This window comes from Orycteropus afer, unplaced genomic scaffold, assembly GCF_000298275.1.
Source record: "Orycteropus afer afer isolate SDZICR_OR568_19922 unplaced genomic scaffold, OryAfe1.0 scaffold00044, whole genome shotgun sequence".
Classification (NCBI taxonomy): domain Eukaryota; kingdom Metazoa; phylum Chordata; class Mammalia; order Tubulidentata; family Orycteropodidae; genus Orycteropus; species Orycteropus afer.
The window spans coordinates 6,641,973-6,663,061 of NW_006921631.1; the positions used below are offsets into that span (position 1 = coordinate 6,641,973).

At 37.0% G+C, this 21,089-nt stretch overlaps 1 protein-coding gene across 1 annotated transcript in view; it reads right to left on the reverse strand.

Annotated features, from left to right (window-relative positions):
• The window catches only part of POU2F1 (POU class 2 homeobox 1), a 146,533-nt gene that overhangs the window by 79,048 nt on the left and 46,396 nt on the right, over nt 1-21,089 (reverse strand). Inside the window, exons 4-7 of the mRNA XM_007937731.2 lie at nt 8,484-8,537; nt 6,392-6,511; nt 3,839-4,027; nt 1,825-1,951 (exon numbers count right to left, since the gene is read on the reverse strand). Coding sequence (XP_007935922.1) covers nt 1,825-1,951; nt 3,839-4,027; nt 6,392-6,511; nt 8,484-8,537 — 490 coding nt within the window. The remainder of the gene's footprint in view (nt 1-1,824; nt 1,952-3,838; nt 4,028-6,391; nt 6,512-8,483; nt 8,538-21,089) is intronic.

Here is a 21,089-nt window from a genome sequence, read left to right on the forward strand (position 1 = left end):
TTTTTTTTTTTTTTTTTTTTTAGTTCACTAAATAAAATGAAGATCCAGGTTTGAAGGAAAGACAATGCTCTTGACTTTTCTGAAAAAAGTGAAGGAAATCCCATTCCATCTTACAGCTTAACAGTTATCAAATGTAATACTTACTTTAGTTTTGATCTTCCTAACTCTCTGATGTAGGTCACTCTCTCCTTCCCCCTTGGAATTCTCTTGGTTTTTCTAATGCAAAACATTTTCCCTGCATGATCCCATAAACCCTCACTGTTTCCTAAAAACACAGGAATTACCTAGAGGCTTTTCCTCCAGTAACAGTCAAATATAACTGGCCACCAGGCCCCGTCAATCCATCTACTAATTTCCCAAATCATCTCCTCTTTTTTTCTAACAATCATAGTTCGACCCTTATTAAGCCTCAATAGGACCATAGCAATATTCTCCTAACCAGGATTAATCTCTTTATTTGTATCCATTCTAAGTTTTCCCCACTAACTTTTCAGTGTGAGATCTCTTAAATACAAATTTGACAATGTCTTTTTTCTACTTAAATCTTCTCTGGTTTCTCATCATCTATAGAAGACTTCCGTAAAGTATGAATCCATAAAGTGTTTATTAGAATTTTTGGACTGGGCTCAGAAATCTATTTTTCTAATTCTTCAGGTGAGTATACTAAATCTTAGGGGATTCATTAACGTATACATCTTAAGGTCAAATTCTTAGAAACTTCATGTAAAATTCTTTCATAATCTGGTCTCTGCCAACATTTCCAGCTTCAAATTTCACCATTCCCCTCATATGCAACTTATGTAAGGCATTATGTCTACTTCTCCAAACAACAGCTTATTGATTTTTCTTCCATGTTTTTTAGCTTTGTAGATGCTGTTCCCTTTTCTAAGACTGGTGTTCTCTCCTTTGTAAACCTATCAATGCACTCCCCAGAATTCACTGAGAAGATTTCTTTGACCACCAAGGTATATAGGTCTCTGCTGGGTTCCATAGCATTCTCTGAGTCTGACATTAATAGCAGCTCTGTCTCTTGTTACTAGATCATGAGCTCTGTAAAGGTAAAAACAGACTTCTTCATCTTTCAATATTGAGTATATGCTGGAATAGGATTTATACAACCAAAAATCTTAGAATGAATGATCAAGAAGAAAAAAGGCTAAGAAAGAAAAATAATGAGGTACTGATAGAGATGCACTAATGTTCCTTAGACTGAAGCCTTGATATCCTGTTACTCTTCACATTGGTTACATTAACCAACTTGGCAAACATGATCAAACTTTATTATTGTTTGATATAGAAATAATACACCAATATTTACCACTAAAAAGCTTCAAAGATGTTTTTGATAACTCACAAAATTTATATAATTTCTAATGTAACAGTGTCTCCTTCCAAATCTTAAGGAAAGAAAGAAACAAACAAACAAAAAACAAGTGATCATTAGAAGCAAATATTTTCAATGCTTAGGCCATAATCTTGGAATATATTTCTATGAAAAACTATCAAGCAACAGAAGCAATTTATCCAATTATGTTCAGCATGTCAAATGATTTCATTTAGACTTCTGACCAAATTCTTTGTTCCTCCTTAGTGATTAAACAGATGAATGGCAGTAAAAGATGATCTTCAATAATGTGGTGTAAATAAGCAAAAAATAATATAAATATTGATAATGGTAGTTCTAAATTAAATTTGGAAAAAAAAAGGAAACTCAAAAAACCCAACATTGTTTCAAAGGACAGTTTGAGGGACAGAATGAAAGGAGTCAAAGAATCTGTTAAAATCCTGATGCTCCAGTAATACCAGTACTCAGGTGGAACTTACCCTGCTGGCCCTGGGGCGTCTGTGAGATGATAAACTGCGCTGGTTGCAAGTTGGTGGTTGGATGTACCAACACAAACTGCTGCAGGTTGAGATTCTGCTGTTGAAGCTGTTGCAGCTGTTGCAGATCCTGAAAAATCAGAATTAAAACACAGATGGGACATTCTGAAATAAAAGCTGTCTTAATCAAAAGGTTCTCAGCTGCTAAACTGTATCACATCCAAATAAAGAAGGGTAAATATTTAACATTCTTTCATACTTCCTAACAGGGTATGCTCTGGGTGCACTTCACAAAGGGCATTCTGGAGCCTCTGCAAGGAGCTTACTATATTTGTGAGCATATATTGCATCATGACTTAAATTAAGTCTGCCTTTTCAGTACTCATTTACAACTCTCTCAGAATAAATTGATATAGTTCTTTAAAAAAAAAAATACAGAAAAATATGGATTTAAAAAATAAAATGAGAAAAGCATATGCTGAATTTCAAAATATCTGATGTTTTTCTTAAATAAAAATTGAGAGTGTTATGTCTAAGCTTGAATCAATAAATTAAAAGATCTATAATGATTCATAAAGAACTCTGGTGGTATAGTGAATAAGGCTGCTAACCACAAGGTCAGCAGTTCAAATCCACCAACCGCTCCATGGAAGGAAAATGGGGCAATCTATTTCTGTGAAGATTTATAGCCTCAGAAACCCAATGGGGGTTGCTATGAATTGGAATCTACTTCATGGCAGTGAGTTTGGTTTGGTTATGATTCACAAAATTCGGTACAACCTAAATTGAGAAATCAGTACAAAAAAATTTTTGAAAAGAAATATAGCTAGCCATATAAAAATCTGATCCATAACATAATAGCAACTTACACTGGCATAGTGTTTTATAATTTCAAAATGCTTCCATGTACATTAGGCCCTAAAAACATTTACTTTGTGATGAAAGCAGCAGCCAAAATAAAAATATTATCTTGATAGAATTTATATATGCTAGTCATAAAGATTAGGCTGACATCTGTTCTTTACTACAGTTAACTACAGTTAGTCCTTGATGTAGGATGTATTCAAGTTACAAAGAATAGCATCTACAACTGTCCTTTTTCTTTTGGGTACATTTTTATCATTAGTATACGTACTACCACAATGTTGATATGAATAATTTGCTGATATTATCATTTTCATGCCAACCCCTCAAAACAAATAAAGACTGAATTTATAAAGGTACTGATAATAAAAAAACAGTAATAATGAAAACGTGACAGATAATGAGGTTTTTGACTTAAGTCACAACTGACTTATGATAGAGTTGTCAGAACAGAACCCCATCTTAAGTCAGAAACTGCCTGTAGTTCTTTTAATTGTCAAAATTTGGCTACAACTTTAATCTATTTATTAGTCTTCTCTGGAGGGTATAAAGACAATGCCTAGCACCAGACTTACAACAACCCTTCATACATTATATAGATATGACTAGTTACACCTTCTTTATCTCCTTGAGATGAATGATTTCATTTACATTTATTTCTTAGTTCTATTGTCTATGTCTCTTAAGTATTTTTTATTATCTCTGGACACTTTGGCCTAAAACACATTTTAATATTGTTCTGCATAATGCTGAATACTCCACAAAAGAGAGATAAGTCCCCATCTCTCTCATACACATTGGTGGCAATATTCACTGCAGAGCACATGAGACAACCCATGCCTACCACAATTAGCTAATTAAAATAATTATAGTAATCCCTTGCTTCAGGAATATGCCAGCTAATTATTCAAGAACTGTCACTTAATATAAACAGTTACTCAAATAAGTTCTGTGTTTATAATACCAACTCAAATAAGCAAAAAGATCCATTATTTCTAGTTAAGTTTAAAGATGGGTACCACACAGCTACTGATCTACATCTCTTCCAACTTTTAAGGGCCCATACTAACAATGAGAAGATGAATTTAACATTAAAGAAAACCTGCCATTTTATTCCTTACTTCCTGCCCCAGTTGGAGAGTTACTCACTTACCTGTGCAATCTGTATGGGCTGAGACAGAGGGATCTGCGTCATGGGCGTGGCGGCGGAGGCTGAGATGGTGGCCCCAGCAGCACTGTGCTGTTGGCTGGCAGAATGCTGCTGCACTGCAGCAGCCAGCAGCTGTGCCTGTGCCTGTGCCTGTTGTAGTAATAACTGTTGCTGGGCTGGCGTCAAAGTAAGCTAAAGAAAATTAAGACAAATATTTGGAAAGGGCTCAAAGGAAAGGGTCCCTTATGCAAGCCAAGGGCTTAGAAATACTCAAGTGGTATCAGACCTTAGCTACTCAACCTCACATGGTTAGCATGTGTCTAAAATGTTCATCAGTGATCAAACTACCATTACCAGAACACATTTAAATTGAAATGGTGGTCCATCTCCAGACTTAAACAGTCATTCAAGCTTGAAGCTTGCCCAGGGCTCTCGGGTTCAGGCAAAAAAGTAATTAACTAGTAAGCAAGAAAAAAAAGCATCAATGCTGACAGGATATGAAAAGAAATTTACCCCCAACAAAACAGCAAGTGATTAGCCAGATGAATAAGGAAGAAGGATGTTGGAAATGACCACAGAAAGAACTGAGAAGGCCCAGTTGCTTCCCATTAGCAAGAATCCCTTTATATTCCATCATTTCCATTATGTCCTAAAATATGACTGAAGAATACGAGCTCCATTTGTTTCTTTCTCAATTCTCCCTACAGCCCCCTCCCCAACATAATCTTTTCCGTTATTAAAAGGATTGAGCTTGCAACTTAAACATCCCCTTTCTAACACATTATCTCTGTGAAACAGGTGGTGAAAACCTTTCTCTTTACATGCAAATGATTCCTAATGCCCAGGTTTAATGGAAGTTCCATCCACATAAACTTGGAATGCCAAGTGCTTCTTACTATTGAAGACACTAGTCACTAAAAGGGAGCTCTGGTAGCATAGTGCCTAAGGCACTTGACTGCTAATCAGAAGGCTGGTGGTTCAAACCCACCAGACACTCCTCAGAAGGAAGATGGGGCAATCTACTTCCGTAGTGATACTGCCTCGGAAACCCAAGGAGGGATCGCTATGCATTGGGTCCGATTCGATGGCATATAACAACAACAACAGTTACTAAAAACAAAACCCAAATAGTGCAACAGGCAATGTATTTAGAGCAGATTTAAACTTGCTTTCATAATGCAACTTATTTCAAACACATTCAAATCAAAGTTCTAAGTGTGCTCTATCATTCTTTTGGTGACATGTTTGGATTAAAAAAACCCATAATATTCTGAAATGCATGTACTATCAGTTAGGGGGACAGCCCTCCTTGTAAAAGAGTTCAACAAGATTTACCCATCAGAGACTTAAGAATCAAAACCAAAGTATTTATAATTTGTATAAATTTATTTATATATATATATATATATATATAAATCTATGTTGATGTGCTCTTGGAACAATCTGCAACAATGCAAGAGATTTTCACTGCCAAAATATACTTAACTGGGAAACAGAAAATTCTGGGAGTTGATGTAATATGAACTGAATGAAAACTCTTCCTTACTATTCCCCTATACTCCCTCCCCTCAAAGATAATTTAATAGACAAACTTTGAACATTGGATGAACATATGGCATGGTATTATAGATCAAAGACAGTTGAAAACTTAAAAGCTTGATATATTCATATAGGCCAATTCATTATCAATAAAAATGACATCTATTGAATGCTATGTGTTAAGTACTATTTTATGAATTTATATATATTATCTCTCTTAATCTTACAATAAATAATATGGTTAAATAGCTATTATTTAACAACATCTCCATTTAACAGACAGTAAAACTGAGGTACAAAGAAGTGATTAGTGCACACAGTAAGTTGCAGAACCAGGATATAAGACGAAAGCCTTCATTGCAGAACACTACATAGTAACTGAAAAAATGTCAGAAACCCAAGAGATCGCTGCTTGTCAAATCAATGGCAGGAGCTCTGGTAGCATGGTGCCTAAGGCACTTGACTGCTAACCAGAAGGCTGGCGGTTCAAACCCACCAGCCACTCCTCGGAAGGAAGGTTGGGCAATTCTACTTCCATAGTGATACTGCCTCGGAAACCCAAGGAAGGGTCGCTATGAGTCGGGGCCGACTCGACGGCACATAACAACAACAACAACAACAAGTGTGGTTTTCTTTTTTAGGAACTAATCTATTCTTTAACTTCTACCTACTTGCAGTGACATAATAACGACCATCTGATAACTAACATTTCATCAACGTAATGGTCTCCACCAAAGGACAGTGATTCCATTGCATGATGAGCCAACAGCTGAAAAGAGGGTGTAAAAATGTCCTTAGTTATCCAAAGCATCTGTGAAAGATGAGACTCTGAAAATTTCTGAGAAAGGTAATTCCTTCTACAAAGCTGCCTACAATGTAGAAAATTCCTTAAACAAATACTAGTGCCAGGCATAGCCATGTTACTATCTATTATGGTGAACAATTCTAATCAGATATTGGTCAATGGCAGTGCTGGCAAAGAGAAAATTTATTAAAATTCTCTTGATGAAAACTTACCCCAGTTATCTGCCCTCCAGCCAGCATAAGCTGGGTCTGGGGGATGGCTGCCTGCACTGAAGGCTGCTGGGAAGGCTGGCTTGGCTGCTGTGAATCCCCCGATTCTTCATTAGATTTAGACTGGAGGGGCAGGGGCAAAGGTTGAAGAGGAGGGGCAAGGAGAGGATAAGAGATTCCAAATAACTGATTAAAGAAATGTACTTATAATTGAAGAATCATTTAAAACATGGGCTTATGCATATTCAGCCAAGAGTTTTTTTCCCCCAGTTTTGCTCTTTTAAGTCTTTCATCTTCCTAGCAAAATTAAGTAATATTACCAGGTAATATTAAGATATTTAGACTTTTTGTTCCAATGAAAGGAAAGTTGCAATTATAATTTTTAAGAAGGAAAAAATAACTTGGTCCTTCATAAATCAACAGACTTTTTCACAACCCAAATTCCCAACTATGAAAATAAGAAGCAAAGGGAAGAAAGTATTTCCAGTCCATCTCTGCATTAGGCCTCCCACACTAACATTTTCACATCTATCTGGTGGTATGTCTGACACTTCTTCACATACCATTCTCAGACACTGATCACATGACCCACAGAACCTACCATCACCTAATATTTTAAAGAACTGTAAATTTAGTATCTCCTATCATGTGAAACACAAGCTTTAGAGAAAATGCTACAGTCAAGAGGGAGTGAGAATATACTCCCGAAAAGGGCACTGAGAGAAAATTTTATGGTAATTAAAACTGGTTATGCAAAGCATTAAAATTCTGCATAGATTTGCATATTTTCCACCACCTGTTTTGGGACTGCAGCAAGGCTAATTAACATAAAGGCTCTGATTAATTCTGCCAGTCATTGAGAGATAATTACAGTGCAGGACTGTAAACATTCTGCACTGGAGATACAGCCTGTTTGCCAACATCTCTCTAAGGGATGAAAGTTTACCATGGCAACCAAGGCAATTTTCCGCCTCCTCTCTCTTAGAAAGGAAGGTCATATTATCTCCTTTTCTTTTTCTCCTTGTTTCCATGTGTTACTAGGTCCATATTCTACTGGGTTTCACGGAATGCTCAACCCAAGGTCTTTAGTCATTAGCAACACTGAAATCAATCTTCCAGAATACTGTTTTCCCACTTGACTGCTAGTTACCTAAACACTATAATGAAAGGAAGCAGCAGGTTGACTGAAATGTTACCGAGTAATGCTAATACTTGAACTTTGCATGTTTTGTCATGTGCTTTGAAGAAGCAAAACAGCCAGATTTAAGTTTTGTTTTAAAATTTGGACTGTATGAAGCCTATCGATATGAATAAGCAGTTTTAACTACAGTCCTCAGAACCATAACACTTTAAGGCTAAGAACAACTCTGGCAACTTTGTAAATTACCCTACTTATATAGAGATAACAACTGGCCCCAGAAGGTGATTTGCCAAAGGCCACACAGCTAGTTAGTTAGTAGCAAACCAAAGGCCCCTGCATCTCTCAGTCCAGGGCTCTTTCTTCTGTTCTGTTTCCTTAAAGGAGCCCTAGTGGCCCAGTGGTTAAAGCACTTGGCTGCTAAGAGGTCTGAGGTTCATACTCCTCAGCTGTTCCATGGCAGAAAGATGTAGCAATCTGCTTCCATAAAGAATATAACCTTGGAAATCCTATGGGACACTTCTACTCTGTCCTGCAGGGTCATTATGAATTGGAATCAACTTGATGGCACTGTTTCTATTTTTGTATTGAGACATTAAAAATAATAAATGAAAATATATACAGGAGATATTTGCAAACTGAATAGCATTTAAGTGATTATTAGCTTTGTGTTTAGGTATGTTTTAGCAGTATAACTTAGAAACATTTTTACTGCACTTACATAAAACTTTAAAAGTAGACTTTTCCTGTACAACTTTCATATACAGTAGCAGTATATAAAACTGGTTTTTGTTAATGGCAGTTATTAAAATTAGTTGGATCCTTATGCAATTCTGTAATAAAAAGACAGTATTCTAAGTATTATCTATCATAAGTTTACTGCATGCTTATCATAGAAAATTAAAAATATAAAAAATAAATATAAAAACTGACCCCTAATCCCACGTCCCAGCTTACCTGTACATTTAAAGACTGAGCAGCAGCCTGTAAACTTGTTCCAGCAAGCTGAACCTATAAATAAAACAATGAGGGGAATGTCTAGTCTCAATACTGTTGACATTCATCACTAAAGCTTGTCATTAACAATTATTTAAAGAACCTCCATTACCTGCATGCCAGTAAGCTAGAATTTCAGAATAGAAGAGGTATATCTTGTAGAGTAAAAGTTTGCTGAGGAACAGGATATTGTCAAAGTCTTAAAATATCTCCAGATGAATTATTTCTTAATTACAGGGAGAAAAAAAGCCACCTTGACAATATACAAACCTGGTGAACACTACCTTAATCAAATGATCAAACTTAACATTGTAATAATGGGACAAGGCAATTTTACATGCCTTCTGATACAATGAACTTAGAGGGACTCAGCATCACTTCTGTAGTATTCCTGTCAAAATCACCTAACTTGAATTCAATCATGAGAAAACAATTAAGCAAACCCAAATTGAGGAACACTCTATACAACAGCTGGCCTCTACTCTTCAAAATTGTCACTATCATGAAAACAGACATAGACTGAGGAAGTGTTCAGGACTTAACAAGACAAAAGATTCACCCAAATCGGAATAGAAAGTTAAAAAAAAAAAAGAGAGAGAGAGAGACATGACAGCTAAATGCAACGTATAAGCTGGGTTGCAGATCAGAGAAAAATTATGGACCATATACTGAATAATAATATTTTGTCAATTCTAAGTATCTAGAACTTAAAATTATACTGAAGTTTTTAGAAGTGAAATAATATTTGGAACTTTATTGTCAGGTGATTTAGCCAAAAAAAAAAAAAAGTACTTTTTTTGCACATGGACACACACACAAATGATGAAAGCAAATGTGGTAAAATAATAATAATGAGTAATCTGGGTGAAGAGCTTTCAGTGGAACACTGTTCTATTCTTGCAAATTTACTGTGGATTTTAAAGTTTTCAGAATGAAAAGTAAAAAACAAAAACTGATGTTCCCTCCAGAAGAACCATTTATTACTCTACTAGGTTAGTTCCCAATATCCTTCAAGAACTAGTTCAAAAATTAACTTATCATGAGACAATTAAAGGAGGTGTAACAAACACAATGAGAATACGATAAGGAGAAGAGAGAAAAAAGGGAACTGAAGAAATATTTGAAGTAATAATGGCTAAGAATTCCCCCAAAATTAATGACAGACACCAAACCACAAATACAAGAAGCTCAGTGATCAAGTAAAAAAAAAAAAAAAAACTAAAAAATCTACACATAGGCATATTGTTATAAAATTGCAACAAATCAAAGAAAAAATACAGAAAGAAGTGGGGGTGGGGAAAGACCTTACCCCCAGAGGAACAAGGAGTTACAACAGATTTCTCTTCAGAAGTCAAGCAAGCAAGAAAAAGTAGAATGAGCAATTTAAAGTGTTGAAAGGAAAAAGCCATCAACCTAGAACTCTATATCCAGAAAAATTATCCCTCAATGGTGAAAAAAGAAAGAATTAATCAGACAACAACAACTGAGAAGATTTGTTGCCAGTTAGAAAGATGTTTTTCACAGAGAAGGAAAATGGTACATAGGTCAAAATCTTGGAGCTACATAAATAAAGGAACAACATTAGAGAATAAACAAATACAGATAAGATAAAATCTTTCTTCTTATTTTAATCTAACAGAAAAATGTTCAAAATAATAACAGCAACAATGTACTTGGTGACTATATAAGTAAAAGGAATGATACCAATGACACAAGGGATAGGAGGGGGAATTCGGAATATTCTGTTAAAAGGTACCCTATACTATCTATGATATATACTATCTATGATATATATGATATATAGGAGCTCTGGTAGCATAGTGGCTAAAGCACTTGTCTGCTAACCAGAAGGCTGGCGGTTCAAACCCACCAGCCACTCCTCGGAAGGAAGGTTGGGCAATCCTACTTCCGTAGTGATACTGCCTCGGAAACCCAAGGAGGGGTCGCTATGAGTCAGGGCTGACTCGACGGCACATAACAACAACAACAACAACCTATCTATGAAGCTGTGTAGTATATATGAAAGTGGACTTAAATTAGTTAAAAATGTATACTGCAAACTCTAGGGCAATCTGGAAAATATTTTTAAAAGAAATATAATTCATATGTTAAGAGAAAATGGAATCAAAGAAAACCAGAGAAAGCAGAAAAAGAGTAGAATCTATAATATATAGATACCATATCTGATATCTATAAATATCGTAATATCACTGTATTATGATCCAAAACAGTCAAGATTGCTCCTTACAGTGAAATTGTTTTTGAGAAAGGATCAACCTCTCCAGAGCTTCCTGCTCTAATATTTTGTGTTGCAATCTGGCTCTTCACTGATTTTTTTTTTAATCCATTCTGACAGTCTCTTTCTTTTAATTGGTGTAGATCATTCACATCTAGAATGATCATAATATAGTTAGAGTAATATCTACCTTATTGGTAACTGCTTCCTGTTTGTTGTCCTTATTCTTTGTTTCCTTTTGGAACTCTAGAATCTTACTAAGGAGCTCTGGTGGTGTGGTAGTTCTGTTTGTATGTCAACTTGGCTGGGCCTGGTTGAGTGGTTGGGCAGTTGGTAGCAGTTATTCCCCATGATGAGACTGGCAATCAACTCCATGGTGGGATATACCACAAGCTGCCTCTGGGATTTAGTCTGCTTCCTGTATATAAGGAGAAGCCTTGGGAATGGTCTCTAGTTTAGGGCATGCTTGGACACTACATGTAGCTGTGTTGTCGTCTAGCAGCCTGCCATGCTCTGCTGACCTAGGGACTTACAGTGGACTTGAATTCATGGCCTGCCATGTGGTTTGGTAACATCGGGACCGTGCCTTTATGCCTGTCAACCTTGGATTTGGCAGCCTCAGCAGCTAGCAGCTGTCTGAGTGAAGGAAGGCCTCTAGCTTCAGTGGGCCGAGACCTGGAAGCAGAGCTGAAGCCCAAGGCTGAGGGGCTTTCACCATAGAGCCTGGCACTTTGAACTTGGACTTAAAGCCTCCAAACTGTAAGAGAATAAACTCCTGTTTGTTAAGGGCATCCCATCTGTGGTATATTCCCATCAGAGTGGCACTAGGTAACCAGAACAGGTGGCACAGTGCCTAAGGCATTTGACTGCTAACCAGAGGGTTGGTGGTTTAACCCTACCAGACACTCCATGGAAGAAAGGGTGGGCAATCTACTTTCATAAAGATTTACCACCTCAGAAACCCAATGGGGTCGTTATCAGTCGAAACTGACTTGATGGCAGTTAGTTCGGGTTTTTTGGTTTTGATCCTTATTGGATACTTAAGATAACCAGGGAATGCCTGATGGAGGGAAAAGCTGCTGATCTTTCCTAGCTGAGTCATATGGCAACTGGCACTATCCCCCATTCCTCAGCCCTATGGCTGTAGCGGGGATAGCAGCCTGTGTTCATAGAACAGCTGGTTGGTCTAGGGCAGGCAGTTGGGACATTGTCCTCCAAGAATTGAGTGAACGGTTTGCATAGTTTTGGTCCTATCATAGCAGTGGCTTCTCCTTGGTGGCAGAAAGGTGAAAGAAAATTAAAAGATCTGGGTTAAATTTTGCCTTTCATCCTTCCTCCTCTGTCTTTTCTGGTGAATTCTATCAGGACACTGACTGACTATTGAGATAACCAAGTTGGAATATACACTGAAAAAACAGCTTGGAAATGTAACTAGTAAGTTGTCTGTAGTGTTTACTACAGGGTTAGAGGAAAAAATATTTTCTGTTTATCCTACCTCTGCCCCACCCCCCAAGTGCAAGGAAATCTTTTAAACATTAGAGGGGCATGGGTTGTACAACACAGTTGTTGGTGTAAACATACATTTGGATGGCAGTCTTTCCAAAATAGTTAAGGGAGGTTGCTGAGCAGATGGACTATTACAGCCTTCAACAATTAAAACAACAGCAACAAAAATAGCAAGCCTGGGGAAGGGGAAGAATCTGAGTTCCAGAGTTACCACATTACAACAGCCAAATGTAACACTCACAACAAAAAAATCACAAAGCTTATAAAGTAACTGAAAATTATGGCCCAATCAAAAGACTAATTCTCATGAGACAGAAACTGAACCTATGGAATCCTAGATAAAGGACAGATTGGTGTTGTTGATAGTTGTCTTTGAGTCAATTCAAACTTTAAAGCTACAATATTAAATATGCTCAAAGGACTAGAGAAAAATATGGACAATATAATACAGGAAATCAGGAAAACAATACAGAAACAAAATGAGAATATCAATAAAGTGATAGAAATTATAAGGGAAAAAAAAAATCCAAACAGAAATACAGGAGTTGAAAAATATAATGAGTGAGGAAAAAAATTCAATAGGACTCAATAGCAGATTTGAGCTTGCAAAAGACTAAATCAGTGATCTAAAGGACAAAGCAATTGAAATTATTGAATATGAATAGTAACAAGAGGAAAGGATAATAAAACTGAACAAAACCTTGTAGAACTGTGGTAGACCAAGTGAACCAATAGATGTATCATGGGAATCCCAGAAGGAGAAGAGAAAAAAGCACAGAAAGAATACCTTTAGAAATAATGGTCAAAATTTTTCCAGATTTGATGATGTATAAATGAATCTACAAATCCAAGAAACTCAACAAATTCCAAGTAGGATAAACCCAGAGAGCCACAAACACACTTTCATAATCAAACTCATGAAAACCAAAAATAAAGAGAGAATCCATAAAGTACCTTCCTGGTTGCTGCAAGAAAAAAATCAAATTGTCATATACAAAATGTGCTCAATAAAATTAAGTTCCAATTTCTCAGAAACCAGTCAATATTAACTAGAAAAGCATCCTTTCAAAACTGAAAGGAAAATCAAGACCTTTTTAGGTAAACAACATCTTGGGGACTTTGTTACAACTAGACTTGCCTATGTTGTTATTGTTCGCTGCCGGTGAATAAATTTCAGTTCAGAGCAAACCAATGTGACAAAGTGAAACTACTCATGGGGATTCCTAGGCTATAATTTTCATGGGAGCAGATTGCTAGGTCTTTTCTCTTGTGGATGAAGCAGACAGGTGGCTTTGAACCACCAATCTTTTCATTAGCAGCTGAACACTTAACCACTGCACCACCTGAACTCCTTATCTGCCCTATAGGAAATACTAAAGAGGGAGTTCCAGTAAGATGGCAGAATAGGCAGAAAGACTGCAAAGAAAAGGGGAACCAATTAACACACAACATAGATACAGAAGATAATCCTGGACCCCCGAGCTTTGAAGGGAAGGATATAGAAGTGGACTAAACTCCAACTAGCATTAGAATTTGCAGGAAAATACCAGAAAAGGACATATACGGAGCTGCGATCTGGCAGCGATCCTGATGGCACAGACAGCTTGGATATTGCCGACTGGTGGTAGGGCTTCAGAATTAGCCTAAAACTCAGCCCTGCTAGTCAGGGATTGCATGGAGGACTGCTCTGGTGGCTGGGGAATAAAAGGGGAAGCAGTGAAGAGGACGGCGGGCTGAGCTGTGGACTTTTGTCTGTCCAGAGGGTGCAGCCATTTTGAATGTCTACAAGTGGCCTGACCATTTTGGATATTTAAAGCAACAGCGTTCTCCCAGGTTCCAGGGACTTAAGAACAGGCTCTGCTTGCTGGGAACTGCAAAGGCATCCCGGACTCAGACTACTACAAAGGTGCAACATTCCCCTTGTTACTATTATATCTCACATGTTCTTGGTGAAAAGAGGTGTGGCCATCCCTCACTCCCACCCACCTTCTACACAGGCAGGGATTCCATCCTAGTCTGTGTGCTACCATGGAGCATGGGTGCCCTGCCCCGCCCCGCCCAGATTTTTTTTTTTTCTTTTTTTAAGTTTATTTGTTTTTGTCTATTTTAAAACGACTACTACTATTATTACTTTTGTCCTTTTTATTATCATTCTTTATTCTTCCCTTCCCAGGTTCTAGTTTTCAGCTTTTTGTTGTTTTCCCTGTTCCTGGTTCCAATTTCTTCCCCCCTTTCTTGTGGGTAACCCTGTTCCTTGTTTTTCTTTTTGCGTTTTCCCCATTTTTTCCTACATTATTCTCCCTTTCTACTTTTTTCTCTTATTGCCCTCTCCCCAAATATTGTGGTGTTTCTTTTTGTTGTTGTTTTCTCTTTTCTGGTTACAGCTCCTGTGTGATTGCACGGTTGTTTTTTGTCCACTTGCTTTTACTTTTTTGATGGTTATTCAATTGTTATTTTTGTCTGAGTGGGAGACAGCAGAAGTCCCCATACGACATAACTACACCCACACCATGTGCAGCTTCACTTACCAAAAGAGAGTCACTGCCTTCTCCTCCATCAATGCGCCTACAATAAACAACCACTAAGAAGACCCTGACTCATCCTTAGCTGTTCTTCACAGTTAACAGAGATCTAAATACAACAATGTCACAATGTCTCGGAGACAAGAGACCATCACAGTCCACTCAAAGAAGCAAGATAAAGTGGTGGAAACAAGGGAGCAGGATACAGACCCAGAACGCATCGCTGAGAAGAAATAGCACTGGAACTCCCTGATAAGGAATTCAAAAGAATTATATTTAGGTATCTTCAAAGGACTGAGAGACAGACCAAAGAAAACAGAAAAACCCCTAGATGAATTTTGGAAGGAAATCCAAGAACAAAATGACAAAATAAATGAAAAATTAGAAATGATTCAAAATCTACAGATAGAAATCCAGAAGATTAATAATAAATTGTCAGAAATAGATAACACATTGAAAGGGTAAAGGAGGAGAATTGATGCAATGGAAGACAGGATTAATGAGATTAAAGACAAATACCTGAATACTTCTATGGAAAGGGATCAATCAGAAAAAAGATCAACACAAAATGAAGAAAGCCAAAGGATCATGTGGGATACCATGAAAAGAAATAACCTATGTGTCACTGGAATTCCAGAACAGGAATTGAAAATTAAAACCACAGAGAAAACTGCTCAAGATTTAGTGGAAGAGAACGTCCCTGATATGATGAAATTTGAGAATACATCCATTCAGAAAGTCCAATGAACCATAAACAGGATAGACCCCAAAAGAAAATCACCAAGACATATCATCATCAAACTCATCAAAACCAAAGACAAAGAAAGAATCCTGAAAGAAGCACGGGAAAAACAAAAAGTTACTTAAAAAGGACAACCAGTAAAAATAAGCTCTGATTTCTCAGCAGAAATCATGTAAGCGAGAAGGCAATGGGATGGTATATATAAAACCATGAAAGAGAAAACTTTTCAACCAACAATTATATACCTGGCAAAATCATCCCTCAAATATGATGGTGAAATTAAGAGATTTCCAGATAAGCAGAAACTAAGGGAATTTGTGAAAAACAGACCAATCTTACAAGAGATACTAAAGGGAGTCCTTTGAACAGAGAACCAAAAATAGCAAACAACCGACCATTAATACACAAGATGACATAACCCAGAAATCATACCTATGACATATCCAAAGTAAAATAAACTTACAAGATTCTAAATAGGGAACCAGAGACATCAATTGGCAAAGGAGGACAACTACAAATCATAACAAGGGAAAATACTGCGTAGTTACAGAACTTCTAAACGGTGAGGAAGTCAAGAGAGTTGCAAGATAGGACAAACTATTCCAAACTCATGGAACAAATTCTAAATCACAGGTAACCTCAAAGAGAAATGACAAACCTTTATACCATAATAAAAAAGAGGACAAGAACAAATATTCAGCAAATACTAAAACAACAGCAACAAAGGAAATGATAACATGATTCATAAACATAATGAGCTCAGCACAGAAAATAACATGGAACAAAGAAACCAGGGACACCATGGAAAAACACACAACAAAATGACAGCAACCAATTCATACTTGTCCATAATTACACAGAATGTTAATGGATTAAATATACCACTCAAAAGATGGACAGTTGCAGATTGGATAAGAAAACAAAACCCATCAATATGCTGTCTACAAGAGACACACCTTAGAGATAATGACAAAAATAGACTTAAAATTCAAAGGTTGGACAAAGATATATCAAGCAAATGGCAACTGTAAAAGAACAGGAGTGGCAATATTAATTTCTGAGCAAATAGACTTTAAGACAAAAACCACCATACAAGACAAAGGAGGACATTATATAATGATTAAAGAATTGATTGGACATGAAGATATAACCATAATAAGTATCTATGGACCCAAAGAAAGAGTCCCAAAATACATAAATCAGACTTTAAAAGAGTTGAATAGCCAAATAGATGACTGCACAGTCATAGTAGGAGACTTTAATACACCACTTTCAATGAAAGACAAAACAACTGGAAAGAAGCTCAACAAAGATGCAGAAGAGTTAAACAATAAAATCCACCAACTTGACCTCATAGACATCTACAGAGCACTTCACCCAAAAACAGCACAATATACATTCTTTTCCAGTGAACATGGAAAATTTTCCATAACAGACCATAAGTTAGGCCATAAAGCAAGCCTTCATAAATTTAAAAACATGGAAATACTGCAAAGCATCTTCTCAGATCACAAAGCTATCAAATTAGAAATCAACAACAGGAAGACCAATGGAAAAGAGTAAACAAATGAAAACTGAACAACACACTCCTTAGGAAAAACTGGGTAAGAGAAGAAATAAAAAGTGAAATTAAAAAATGCCTTGAATCAAACGAGAATGAAAACACTACATACCAAAATCTTTGGGACACAGCAAAAGCAGTGATCAGAGGCAAATTTATAGCAATACATGCACACATCAAAAAAGAAGAAAGAGCCTAAATCAACACTTTAAATCAACATCTCCAACAATTAGAAAAAGCACAGCAAGAACAGCCTATAGTCACCAGAAGAAAGGAAATAATCAATATTCAAGCAGAAATCAATGAAACAGAAAATAGAAAGACAATAGAAAAAAATCAACAAGACAAGAAGTTGGTTTTTTGAAAAGATAAGAAAATTGACAAACCACTGGCAAATTTAACAAAGGAAGAGGGAGAAAATACAAATAACACAAATAAGAAATGAAATGGGCCGCATCACAACAGAACCAATTGAAATAAAAAGGATAATATCAGAATACTGTGAAGAACTAGACTCCAACAAATTTGAAAATTTGGAAGAAATGGACAGATTCCTAGAAACACACCACTTACCTAAACTAACACAGACTGATGTGGAAAAGTTGAACAGATCCATAACAAAAGGTCATAAAAAAACTATCAACGAACAAAAAAGTCCTGGCCCAGACAGTTTCACCAGAGAATTCTACCAAACATTCAGAGAAGAAATGACACCAATCCTACTCACACTATTTCAAAACATAGAAAAGGGTGGAATCCTCCATAACTCATTTTATGAAGCAAGCATAACCTTGATACAATAACCAGGCAGACATCACTCAAAAGGAAAACTACAGACCTATATCCCTCATGACTATAGATGAAAACCCTTCAACAAAATCCTAGCCAAAAGACTGCAACAACATATCAAGAAAATCATTCCTCATGACCAAGTGGGGTTCATATCAGGTATGCAAGGATGGTTCAACATAAGAAAAACAATCAACGTCATCCACTATATAAATAAAACAAAGGAGAAGAACCACATGATCATATCAATTGATGCAGAAAAGGCATTTGATAAAATCCAACACCCATTCTGGATCAAACCTCTCAGCAAAATAGGAATAGAAAGGACATTCTTCAACATAATAAAGGGCATCTATGCAAAACCAACAGCCAAGATTATTCTTAATGGAGAGAGACTGAAACCATTCCCCTTGCAAACAGGAACCAGACAAGGATGCCCTCTATCACCACTTTATTTAACATTGTACTGGAAGTATAATGGCAATAAGGCAAGAAAGGGAAATCAAAAGCATCCAAATTGGTAAGAAGTAGTAAAACTATCTCTATTTGCTGATGATATGATCCTGTACCTAGAAAACTTAAGAGATTCAGTCAAAAATCTACTAGAATTAATTGAGATATTTAGCATCAGGGCAGGATACAAGATCAACATCCAAAAATCAGTTGGATTCCTCTGTAACAGCAAGAGAATGCTGAAAAAGAAATAAAGAAATCAATACCATTTAACAATAGGTACCAAAAAACTAAAATACTTGGGAATAAATCTTACCAGGGACACAAAAGACCTATACAGAGAAAACTATAAAAAACTACTTCAAGAAACTATAAGAGATCTACATGAATGGAAGAACATCCCATGCTCGTAGATAAGATTAAACATTGTGAAAACGTCAATTCTACCCAAAGCAATCTATACATTCGATGCAATCCCAATGCAGACCCCATCAACATTTTTTAAAATTATGGAAAAACCAATCACTAACTTTATTTGGAAAGGAAAGAGACCCTGTATAAGCAAAGAACTATTTAAGAAGAAGAACAAAGTAGGAGGTCTCACACTGCCGGATCTCAAAACCTACTATACAGCCACAGTAGTTAAAACTGCCTGGTACTGGTACAATGACAGACATATAGTCAATGGAATAGAATTGAGAACCCATAAATAGATCCATCAACCTATGGTCAGCTGATCTTTGACAAAGGCCCAAAATCCATTAAATGAGGAAGAGAATGTTTGTTTAATAAATGGTGCTAGCAAAACTGGAGATCCATTTGCAGAAAAATTAAACAAGATCTGTACCTCATACCATACACAAAAATGAACTCCAGATGGATCAAAGACTTAAATGTGAAACCTAAAACTATACAGTTCCTCAAGGAAAAAATAGGGGCAAATTTAGGGGCCCTAATATATGGCAATAAATAGAATATCAAGCATAACCCAAAATGCACAAACAGCAGAAGAGAAACCAGATGAATGGGAACTACCAGAAATTAAATTTTTATGTGCTTGCAAAGAGTTCACCAAAAGAGTCAAAAGAGAACCTACACATTGGGAAAGAATATTTGGCAATGACATATCTGACAAGGGACTTACCTCTAAAATTTATACAAAACTCCAGCACTTCAATAACAAAAAGGCAAATAATCCAATTAAAAAATGGGCAGAAGACACGAATAGACAGTTCACCAAGGAGGATATTCAGGAGGCCAACAAACATACGAAGACATGTTCACGATCATTAGCCATTAGAGAGATGCAAATCAAAACAACGAGATACCATCTTGCCTAGCAGCAAAGTTCAACAAGACAGAAAAAAGAAATGTTGGCAAGGATGCGGAGGATGCAGAGAGACTGGGACTCTTGAACACTGCTGGTGGGACTGTGAAATGGTACATCCACTGTGGAAAGCAGTATGGCAATTCCTTAAAACGTTGGAAATAGAAATACCATTTAACCTAGCCATTCCATTACTAGGTATATATATATCCTAAAGAAGTGAGAGCCATGACAAGAACAGAAATATGCACACCCACGTTCACTGCAGCTCTATTTACAATAGCAAAAACTTGGAAACAACCTAGGTGTCCATCAACTGAGAAATGGATAACCAAACTTTGGTACATACACACAATGGAATACTATGCAGCCCTATAGAATAATGCAGAATCTGCAAAACACCACATAACACTGATGAACTTGGAGGACACTGTGCTGAGTGAAATAAGTCAATCACAGATGGACAAATATTGTATTAGTTTGTTATTGTAAAAGTCAAGGAACGATTTATATATGGAAGGAAATTTTCTTTGCTGGTTAGCAGGGGTGGGGGGCGGGAGGGCTGGGAATACTGTTAGATAGGTGGTTGTTGTTGTTGTTGTTGTTATGTGCCGTCGAGTTGGACCCGACTCATAAGCGACCCTTCCTTGGGTTTCCAAGTCAGTATCACTACGAAGTAGATTGCCCCAAGATTAGTATTGATTTGAGTGAAGAGAAGGGCAATGTACCAAATGTGAGTGATCAACATGGTGGCACTGAGGAAGAGGAAGACGTAGAGAGGTACATGGGAGGTGCAGACAACAAAGATAAACCCTTTTGCACATACAGTACTACATTGTCAGTGAAGGCAAACATGGGTATACGGGTGGATAGATGGGTGGACAGGCTGAACTATTAGGTATGTCTATGCAGCAGGGTGTGTATTCAAGACCATGTATAGGGTTGGCAGACAATGGTTCTACAAGTGTATTTGTATGCTCTGTAAGAATTCCCAGGTGTATAGTAGAGCTGACAAAGGACAAGTTTGTAGTCACTTCTTGGTCACAACCAGCTACCCAGAGGGACCGAGTAATTGAACCTGTGGGCTTGGGACCATAGTCGCAGGGGACATTAAGCTCAATTGGCATAATATACTTCACAAAACATTGTTCCACTTCCTACTTTCACCAAGTAGCAACTGGGATCTTAAAAGCTTCCAAGCAGCCATCTAGATGCAATGATGGTTCTCTTGTCATCCAGAGCAAAGTAAGAATGAAGAAAACCAAAGATTCATGGAAACAATTAGTTCTAGCGACTGGTACACCATGTGATTCACAGCCTATACGACTATGAGACCAGAAGAACTAGATGGTGCCCAGCTACCAATGTCAACCATTCAGAGGGGCGATCTATGTAGGAGATCCTGGATAGAGAGGGAGAAAAATATGGAAC